The following is a 10,995-nucleotide window of genomic DNA, read 5'->3' as shown; positions in this document are numbered from 1 at the left end:
CTGAATTATTGTGTTATATCCTCCCCAGCAACCATGATGATCCCATTTTACATATGCGGAAATCAAGGCTCAAGAGGCTTAGGACTGTTGAGTAAAATCATGGGGCCCTAAGCATTTGAGCTGGAATGTGAAACTGGATCCTTTTGTCTCCAGAGCTGAGACCCACCCAACCAGCACCTGGTTTTGTTGCTGACTCTCTGCCGAGTGTTTCCAGGAGTGCGTGTGCATTGAACCTGTCAGAATGCTCCTGATTCTGCCCCCATCACTTTTTCTCCAGAGAGTGGGCCTTTTCCCAACAGCGCGTGCAAAGCAGGATGGTTTTACGGCGCCTACTATGTCAGAGGACTCAAGTCTTGCATTCTTGTTGTATATCTTGATGGTTTAGCCTGGATGGGGGCAGAGGAAGCCAAGATTGTGAGCAGCTTTGTGACTACTACTCTTGTTATGTCAGCACACAGCTACTTCTAATTTTACACAACCTTATAATATGTTTGAAGTGATGAACAGTCATGACCTTTTCTTTTTAAGGTAGGCTCTACACCCACTGTGGGGCTTGAACTCATGACCCTGAGAGCAAGAGTCACGTGCTCTATGGACTGAGTCAGCCAGGTGCCCCAATCATGACCTTTTTAATAATTGAGAGGCTCAGGCCAGGCGAGGCATGGAGGCCGTCTTCCTGAAGGATCTCTGAGGACCATGGAGAGGCACCCTGTCAGCGGGATGGGCATCTAGCCCTTGCACTCCTCGGCTCAGGGCAGAGAGTCTGAAGTGTCCAGACTGGGCCCAGCCCCATTAGGGCCCCAGAGACCATCTCGTGAGCCATCCCCTCACTCAGCAAAGAAGGCCTAGAAAGAGGGGCAACTCGAAAAAACCACCCAGACAACTTCCCCACACGTTTGATTGTATAAATAATTTATTTCTGTTCACAGCATCATATATGCATATAAAAGGGAACAGGAACAGAAGAATGTTCAGGACAGAGAATTACAGCTGTAGAAACAAAAACTGAACCCAGGAGACATCGTCCCAACACCATGACAGAGAATCTGTGAAGAGAATCCGTTTGAAACAAAATCGGCCTCCCTGTGTCTATGAGAAACAATTTCAAAAGCTCACGTGGGGAGGCCAACTTCCTCTGTGTGAAACCCATTCATTCTCCAAAGGCCAGGAGGTATAATAAATCACTGATGATATGTAGGAGCGAAATCCCCCAGGACCACTCCAAGGTGATCTGATGTGCGCTTCCTCTGTTTGGTCAGAGACAAAAATGGGCTATTATTAGGTCAAACATGACAGAAATCAACTGAGACTCTTAACTATTAGTGGACACACCACAGGGCTTTACTTTACTGCACAATTACGAATAGCTGACTGCACCCTTAAGTCTTGATAATGCAAAACCCAAAATCATGTCGCTTCGTTGGTTAAGCATGACAGGATTTGAACAGTGATCTCGAACCTAAGTATGGTTAGCACGAGATGGTGACAGTATTTGGCATTGGCAATGTCACAAAATAAATATATTATTCTCTCAATAGTGTGGAACTACCAAAATGTCAAAGTGCATAAGAAATTGTTACATGTGAAGAAAATAAAGGAAGATGGACTTTTTTTTAATAACTCTATACAGAATCTTCAGATGGTGGGACCAGCCCATTTAGAAATCAGTGACTATGCTGTCGATATGTAAACCGAGATCCTGCAGGCTTTCACACTTCGTTAGCTCTCTTTTCTCTACTGAGTTCCTACAAAAAGACCAGCATTAGAGAGGTACCAAATTCACCGACAAAAGATAAAAGGAAGATGGGCTAGGTTTCCTCTTTTCAAATATTTCCCATAAGAATTGGGTTTCAAGCAGGAAGCCAGGACTTCAACCTCTGGTTCTTAAATTAACTTTCTGAGTGCAATGGACAATAGGCATGGATTTATAATTTGACTAACTCACATGCTCAGGCATGATCATGCCCAATTTCTATAGGCCTCCTTCGTAAAAGAAAATTTCTCACAGTGAGGGGAGGGGGCGATATACATAATTCTACCTGTAAACATGAATTTTAAGAGGAAATAAAAATCAAACAGTTAAGTGTTAAGTTTCCCTTTCGATACTGTGTTTCAGGGTAAATGACATCTTCTGCAAACCAAGACTCAGTCCTGATTATAAAGGATTTTTAAATTACATTATTAAAAATATGCATTTATTCTTCTTTTTGCTTTATCTATTTTCCAAAGCCTCTTTCAAGTAAACTGTGAAGTGCCTGAGTACAGGTGATCATTCCATCACACGCTTTCTTTTATCTCAAGCACTCATTGTTTGCATTTGCTACGAAGGCCAGTTCCCCCAAGAATGGATTAGGAAGGACTTTTCCTTCGCTCTTAAATCCATGCAACGAGGTCGGCTTTTGCAACAAGGTGGGGTTTTGTTTTTCGGTGCATGACATCAAATACTCTAACGAGACATTTTTAATGAAATACTTAAACCAGATAGGCCACAATGAACCAAATTAGAAATTTGAACATGTTGCTACTTGCAGCGTAAAGGGATCTAAAAGGGCAGAGCAAAGTCTTTCCCCCCCCCCTTAAGGTGAATATTTTCAAGGTGAGTATTCATTTGTAGAATTTTTTAAAAAACATGTCTGAAAACCAAAACCCATCATCAGGCGGTTAGTATTACAAGAGGCATCCCTTGCAAAAACCATCTTGCATTTCAGCACACATCTGCAGCTGGTGTGCTTACACAAACCATTCAGTAGGCTAAGAGATTTTAAGATTCCACACATATGGGTCTAGGTATTTATGCCGATTACACAGTACAGAGGGAGGTCCCTGTATCTACACATACACCCCAACCAGCATTTATGCCAAGAGCCTTACCCTTTAAACACCTTTAACTATCCTGCAAACAGTAAATACATCATTTGCCACCACCTCCAACAGTTTTTTTTTTTAATTTTTATTGGTCTCTTTGTGTGATAATGACCTACACATGGACAGTGTCCAAACCCTCTGGAAGATGTCTGATTCCAGGCTGAAAAGCAGTTCTCAATTGAACTGGTCTTCCGTAGCCACCATAAAGCACCAGGAAAGGGGCATCTTCACGGCCATTCCCCAGTCAAGGCCAGCGGAACGCCCTGAGCTCTGGGGCTGCTGTATTGTTCCAGGCAGTCCTCTCATGGCCCAAACCCCCACCGTGTTTGGGCCCAGAGCAGGACAAATGAAATTTCAACAGGGGCCTGCCCTGTGACATAAAATTATCCAGCTTCCAGAGCCCATGAACGCAAGGGGCAGCAGTTACCCCCCCCCCAAGCCAGCACCTCCCACAGCCATCATGCCCCCAAACAGGTACTCCCAGGGTTCTGGGAACCGCAAACCTCTGGTAACTCACAGGTGGGAGCCCCCAGTGAGGGCGGGGCAGCCTGAACTTCTGGCCCCGCTGGAGGAAGAAATCACTTTTGTCTCTGACATCTGAGCCTTCCACCTGGGCCGGGAGGGCGGACAGCAGGCTAGGCACGTCCACTCCCCAGCGCCCCCCACCCATTAGTAGTAGCTCTGGCATCCAGACAAAAGGTCCCCTGAGCTGGGGGTGGGGGCTGATCGAGGGCAGGCTGGCAAGTCAGCGTACACACCCAGGTTAAGTCACTAGTCCTGCGTCTGGGTGCACAGATTCCATTTTAAAAATTCGAAGCATTGCTTTGGTTCTCTGTCTTTGTTCGCGGGCGCAGATTCTCCTTCATCCACCCATCCACCCATCCATCCATCCATCCATCCATCCATCCATCCATCCATCCCTGACCCGCTCGCTCGTTCCCGGCTGGCTCCCCGCTCGCTCCCCACCGCAGCTGGGCGCATTACCGCTTCTTCTTCTGCTTGAGGGACTTCCTGCGTTTCAGGATCATCTCATAGAGCTTGTCCATGCCCTCGGTGAGGCCCTCGCCGATGATGGCGCACGCCGGCTGGACGTGGTAGGTGGTGGCCGGGATGAGCTCGTGCAGCGCCAGCTGCTTCTCGATCTCGGCCACCGGCAGCGACTTGGGGAGGTCCTGCTTGTTGGCGATGACCAGCAGCGGCGTGCCCTGGTTCTCGGCGAACTTGGTCACCTTGTGCAGCTCCGTCTTGGCCTCCTCCAGCCGGTCCACGTCCACCGAGTCCACCACGTAGATGATGCCGTCCGTGCAGCGGCTGTAGGACTTCCACAGCGGCCGCAGCTTCTCCTGGCCGCCTACGTCCCAGAAGTGGCAGCTGATGCCCTTGGCCGTGCCGTTGCTCAGCTTGATCTTCTCCGTGTTGAAGCCGATGGTGGGCACTGTGTTCACGAACTCGTTGAACTTGAGCCGGTAGAGCACCGTGGTCTTGCCGGCCGAGTCCAAGCCCAGCATGACGATGTGCAGGGACTGGAAGGCCGAGATGTTGGAGGAGATGTTGCCCATGGCTCCTCGCTGCGGCGCCGGCCACTGCGGCGGCGACGGGAGGGCGCCGCCCCCCGAGCAGTGACGGGCCCGACGCGGCCGGGCGCACCTGGGCCGCCCCTGTCGCCCTCCGCCTCGGGCACCAGCCCGGCCTTGGCGTCCCCGGGGCGCACGGCTCGGGGACGTGGGGGGACTCAGACGCCGCGGCCCCCGCGCCCGCGCCGGCCGGGCATCACGTTTCTCCGGCGGGCTTTTGTCTCCCGCGAAGCCGCCTCCGCCGCCGCGGCGCAGGGTTGCTCGCGCCCGGCGCGCTCCCCCGGCCCCGGCTCGCTCTGCGGCTGCCTCCGGCCGCGCCCCCGCGCTCCGGCCGCTGCCCGGCTCTCTGCCGCCCGCAGGCTAGCGGCTCCCGGCGCCCAGCGCTCGCCTCTGCCTTCGCGGGCCACTGGGCCGCTCCCGCTCCCGGGCGCGCCTCGGAGGCGCAGGCGGGGCGCGGGCGTCCCCGGGCGTCGCTGCCGGCGCGGCCGCCTGGCTGTCCCCGCAGGCCCCGCTCTGTCGCCGCCGCCGCCGCCGCCGCCGCCGCCGCTAGCCTGCAGCGGCGGGAGGGCGCCCGGCCCCGCCCCCGGCCCCGCCCCCTCGGGCCCCGCCCCCCGCCGCCCTCGGCCCGGCGAGCACCTCCCCGCCCGCGCGCGCAGCTTTCGCGCCTTCCGAGCGTTCGAAATCGCCCTCCGCGTCCCCCTCCCGCGCGGCGCCCAGACAATGGGCCCGGGCCCGGCTCTTCCTCCCCGGCCGGCTGACGCATCTTATAAAAATAGCTCCAGGCTCCCGGAACCCCCAGCCTCGGAGCCGGGGCCGCACAGCCTGCCTCGGGGAGCGGGTTCGGGGGCCGGGGCGGGTCCCCTTCGGCAGGCGCTGGCGCGGCCCGGAATCCTGAGTCCAGAGAGGGGCGGGCAAGGGCCAGTTCTTCCCGGGCGGGGGTGAGGGCCCGGGGAGCGCCCAGCGTGGGCGTTGAAAGTGCCCCGCCGGGGAAGGCGACCGTGCGGTCGGGTCCCCAGGAGAGGGGAAAGGAAGGCGCAGGCCACAGTGAGCCGCCAGTCTGCACCCCGCGCCTGACCCAGCCCTGGCGCATCCCACTCTGGTGCTCTTGGCGGTGCCCGGGGCCCTGGCCCTCCACGATGCCCTGACAGGCTTTCCTGCCCGACCTCCGGGTCCACTGCCGAGCTTGGAGCTCAGGCCTGTGCCCAGGGAGCGCCGGGCGAGGCCCAGCTTTTGTAGCCCGGTGGTGGCTACAGTGAAGAAGAAGGGGTCGGGCATTTGCATCCCAGGCCACGAGACTTCCTACCCCAAATAACTGAAGACAACTCACCTTTCCCAGGCAGCCCCCCCCGGCCTAATTTTGTTTCCACCAGCAAAGCTGACATCCCCAGCAAGCCTTAGCATCGGCAAGCGCTGTCTGCCACTCTGCTTTGAGGCCTGAGAACCACCTGCTCACAGGTGAACCATCCTTCATCTGGGGCTCCAGACACACTTGGGCGCTGAAACAAAATGTGTCCGGGGCCTGGAGTAGGTGGCACCGTGGGTTACAAACACCAGTGCCCCTTACCCGGTTTCTCTTTCCCCTCACTCCAATTCGTTTTATTCTGGTTTGGAAACACATAACAAATAAACATTCTCTGGGCGCGGAGGAAGCCGAGAGTGCATTTCGCGGGACACACAGAACAGGGGCGGAGCCGCTCTGCAGAGGCCGCCAGCGGCTGAATGGCCCATAGCATCTTTCCAACTCCAGCTTATTAGGCAGAAAAGACAGGAATGGGGCCAAGAGGGACACGGTGAAAACGATCACATTTACGAATAAAACCCAAAACTTCGTTTTATTTTTTAAGATTTTATTTTTAAGTTATCTCTACACCCTACGTGGGGCTCGAACTTACAACCCAGACATCAAGAGTCGCACGCTCCTCCAACTGAACCAGCCAGGCGCCCTGAAACCAAAATTTTCTAGAACGGCTTTCCTTTACTACCTTCCTTTCACAGGCTATGATAAAATACATGAGTTTGTTGGTACCAAAACATGTGAGAAGGCCACATCGGAAGAAGACAAGACAAGCCATCCCATCTTTGGGATTCCTGTGGTGGCGGCAGCCATCGAGGTCATGGGCCATCCAGAGTGGGTCCAGGGATTGGACATGGAATGTCAGGCTGGAAATGGCCTTGAGGGTCCAGATGGGGAAAGCAAGGCCTCGGCACCTGGGACTTTGTCGAGGTGGAGCTTAGATGTGGATACCTGCTCCAAGCCCAATGGTATTCATGTCCAGGGCCAAAGGCCTGCCTGTTCTTCCTCCCTCCACACTCCATCCACATGCTATTTTAAAGGGGAATGAAGTTGTAAGCAACCTGAATCCAGTTGTAAAAGACAGAAATTCAACTCACATTGGGTTGGACAAAATGGAAATACATTCACTGACATAACTGAAAAGTTGATGATTAGGCTGGTCTTCAGGTATGGCTAGATCCAGGAGCTCAAAAGAAGTCTTAAACCAGGCCTTCCTCCATCTCTCCTCTGTTTTCCTCTGTATTGATTCTTTTTCCTACTGACACCCCGGACTCACATCCTTGGTTTAGATCCTAGAAGAAAAAAGGTGTATCTCTCCCAGTAACTGCAACAAAAGCCTGGGAAACACGTTCTTTTGGCCCGTTTAGCTCACTCTGGAGTCAAGACTGCTGTCCAGGAGGTTGGAGCACACCGATAGATGTGGCCCAGGGGCTCAAAGTGGGGAGGGGTGGTTCCTAAAGAATAATTAGGCATCTGTTCCCAAAAGGGCAAATGCTGGTGAGTAAGCAAAAGTAACAGACATCAGCATAGTTTATAATGATGTCATTTGGTTATTGGGAACCCTGGGAAGACCGGATTTTGTGCTTTGGGGAGTGATTTTTTTAGCTCTCTTCAAGGTCTGCTCCATAGATAGTCACCTTCTCATGAGATTGTTTCTTCTCTCTCCTTGCTCTCTGCCACAGGCACAGGCTGGGGGCCAGCCCGAGACAGGACTTTGATTAGTAGCCTGGGACCTGGGCATTTGGAAACCCTCTGGATCCAGCTCCCACAAATGCTCTTAATGTAGGACTCCTTTCTGTTACCTGCATCTACCCCCAGTCAGGTCTTACTTTGATGTTAAGGGTAGCAGGAAGGAAATATCTTAGTGAAACATTTGATGTGTCTTCCTGATGCTGCACTAATTACCGCCCAGAGTGGGTTTGACTGTAGCCCCCACTGTTCACACACTATGGTGGGGTTTAGCCATAAAGGGCTGTCTGTTGTCCAGTAGAAAAAGCAGATTAATAGACATGAACAGAACCTTCCAGAACAGAGTCATTAAACAGCAACCCACCGTCACGGAATAGCAACCACTCTACATTCTAATTTCACTCACCAGGTGATAAATTGATTTTACAGTTGATAATTTAACTTCTAACACATAAAAATGTCATTCAGCTGGATCAACTAGTAACTTTCTTTTAAATATGGATTTAAGTTGAAAAACACTGAAATTATGTAAAGGGAAGTAATGTTTACTACCGTGTCAGAAGTGCAAGGCCCACATTAAGTCTCTTTCTACGTGCACGTACCATCACGGCTAGCGGCGTGGCAGGACTGGGCTGGGCGCTCTGCATTTCCCTGCACATTCTAGCCATAGGCCGACCCCTCGTTCACTGTTCTCAAGCTCCTCATCTCTGCACTGTGTCTTACACAATAACATATGCAATAAATAACATATGCAATAAATACTTAAATAAGAAACAAAAAAATAATACACTTTAAAGGGTTTGGCACAGAGCCTGGCACATAGTACGTGCTCAGTAAATGTCAACTTTGCTAACTGTAAAGCCACTGGTTTTATATCGTACTTAGTTATTTGAATAGGGACAACTGCCTGAGGGGCAAGGATTCCACTGGGTGGAAAACATTGGTGGCAGGGTGCCGCTTTCTTCACCCTCATGAATCAGAATAAGATGTTTCTCGAAAAGCAGCGTGCACTTGGGTCTTGCCTCTCCCTTCCCTTCTGCATCAAGATGACTTTACACCCAGAAAAGGGCTCAGTTAGTTCAAGTAAACAGAATACAGTAACTTAGCAGTCATTTTGAAATTGTATCCTAAAATATTTGTTTTTCCCTTAAGCGTTTAGAAATGAAGTGTGCCACCTATTAAAATAACTTTTAAGTGGATCTGGTGAATGGAGCAATGAATATATCACATCATTATTATGTTTGCTTTGGTAAGCATACTGGCATGGCATGTAAAGGCAAGCGTCCTATCCACCGTTGAATATGTTTAAGGATAAATATCAGAACGTGGGCATGTGTGCCTGCACAGCCGCATATGATATGTGTGATTATTTGAGTTTTCCGATTGGATCCCTGGGTTCAGGTGCCCTACCACCCCCGCATGCTTAGCTGCTATAGTACAGGAGTGCCCTCTACCGAGCTTCTCATGTAATAGCTGAGGCCCTTTCCAGAGGCAAATTTGCCTAGTGCCTAGTAAATGTCCAATCCATATTTATTGCACCAATGAATACATAAGTGACTCCCTAACCTGGTTCTCTCTCTGGAGCTGTGGGACTAGATCTGTTAGGGCCCCACTTCTTAAACTGAGAAAGTGCTTCTGCTTAGGGCTCAGAGCTTGAGGACAGAGATTCTCACGTGTGGGCTTGGGTCTTGTCTGTGAGACCAGTGCAGCACAAGAGGGATGGTCGGCCGGGAGCGTGGGACAGAGCAGAGCAGGAAGGGATACATGACCAGGAAAACTCTTCAAAGAATCATAAATTGATGGAAGAGAGGGGAAATCGGCAGCCAGGAAACCCGGCTGAGACTAGAGAGTGGAAAAAATCAATTTTTACATCTAATTCAGTGGGCAGGTACGGGCAGCCGTAAATGGAGAGGGGACCTGGAGTCAAGCATAAAGGAGGTCGGTTGGACAGGGAAAGGGGAAGGCCTGAATCGGCCCAAGCCAGGTGGTCCAGGACCGAAGTTCTTTGGCTGGTGGGAGGGTCTCCTTCACAAAGACCCCCCGACCCACACTCGCAGAAGTCCTGGGGAGTGGCAGCCTGGGAAGGTCCTTTATCCCTGGAGCTTCTGGCCTCAGGCTACATGTGGAAAGGACTATAAGACGTTGACTCCAAGGGGAGTTTTGTGGACGGGACCATAGATTTGGGTGGAGACAAGTGTGAATCTGTGATGCCCTAGGCTTTCGTCTCATTCAAGTGATCCACAGCCCGGAACTATGAGGGATCTACTACTCTGTTGTCCATTCCAATTCATGATATTACGAAAACAAACAAAAAATAGTTCAGAATGCCTCATTCTTTATTGCTGTGAAGCAACAAGACTGAAACGCAAGATTGTTTTAGGAGTTCCTGGGTGGTCCAGTCGGTTAAGTATCCGACTCTTGATTTTGGCTCAGGTGATGATCTCAGGGTTGTGAGATCGAGCCCAGCATGGGGCTCCGTGCTCAGCATGGAGTCTGCTTGAGATTCTCTCTCCCTCTCCCGCTACCCCTCCTCCTGCTTGCGCATGGCACGTGCACTCTTTCTCTCTCTCTCTCTCAAATAAATAAATTCAATCTTTAAAAGTAAATAGATTTAAACAAATCTCTCCTTATCTCTTAAATGTCATATTTTTTTTTTTTTTAAGTAGGCTTCACAGCCAACATGGGGCATGATCTCATGACTCTGAGATCAAGAGTTGCGTGGCTCACTGACTGAGCCATATCCTTTTTTTTCAATAAAGATTTTTATTATTTTTAAACACCCAACCTGGGGCTCGAATCCACAACTCCAATATCAAGAGTCATATACTCCACCGGCTGAGCCAGCCAGGCGCCCCCTACATTTTATATCTTACGTGAACTTTTATCAAGGACATTAAGACCCTACACTTTGGAAGTCAGGGCTCAGGGCTACTAACAATGACAGAGAATCCTCATACCAGTGCCAACATCTTTTCAGTTGAAGGGGAGGAAAAAGCTTGGTATGCGAAAGTTATTTGTGATTCGTTTAATTATTCAATCACCATAATTAAATTTCTTCTCTAATAGCTACAGTGAAGAAGGAGAAAAAATGGGTAACAATAAATACCGGGTGATCAGAGCACTGCACCATGAACCGAGAAGTATTTGTTGGAAACTTGGATTACTTTCAGTCCCCCTTCTCCGTTCTCCCCAGGTGAACTGGGATGCCCATTATTTCCACTTAATTAAAAGCTAGCTGGCTGGACCCAAAAGAGATGGAAACAATCATGCTTTTGTGCCTGGATCAGGCCCTGTCGGCTCTCCCAACTACGGTGAAGGAGCACGGGGTGCGGTACCAGCTCTCCCTTTGTCTGCTGTGTGGTCACTCAGGATGACTCCTCCCTGTAATACAACAGTTGGCTTCTTCTGGAACCATCTTCTACGTGAATATGGCACGAGCATCTGAATAGAGTTCTTTAGCTCTTTGTTGCTTTTGTTCGAATATCATTTCCTCCTTATGAGTTATGCTGTGCTCTGTGTAATCCAACACTTTGCCCCGTTAGTCACAGAATATCCATTTTGCTTTCTTGATTC

The 10,995-nt window shown here is 50.7% G+C and overlaps 1 protein-coding gene across 1 annotated transcript; it reads right to left on the bottom strand.

The window, feature by feature from the left end:
- Positions 1 to 895: 895 nt before the first annotated feature.
- ARL4C (ARF like GTPase 4C) lies at positions 896 to 4,951 on the bottom strand. Its single transcript, XM_073876874.1, has 2 exons — positions 3,850 to 4,951; positions 896 to 1,247 (listed from the first exon to the last, which is right to left on the bottom strand). Exons 1-2 carry the CDS (start codon positions 4,422 to 4,424, stop codon positions 1,151 to 1,153), a joined length of 672 nt encoding a protein of 223 aa, XP_073732975.1. The 5' UTR covers positions 4,425 to 4,951; the 3' UTR covers positions 896 to 1,150.
- Between the last annotated feature and the right edge of the window lie 6,044 nt (positions 4,952 to 10,995).

The sequence above is a fragment of the Callorhinus ursinus genome, unplaced genomic scaffold (assembly GCF_003265705.2).
Source record: "Callorhinus ursinus isolate GAN/ISIS: 27379988/994484 unplaced genomic scaffold, GSC_fseal_2.0 scaffold2, whole genome shotgun sequence".
Classification (NCBI taxonomy): Eukaryota; Metazoa; Chordata; class Mammalia; order Carnivora; family Otariidae; genus Callorhinus; species Callorhinus ursinus.
This window is presented reverse-complemented; position numbering and strand designations above follow the sequence as displayed.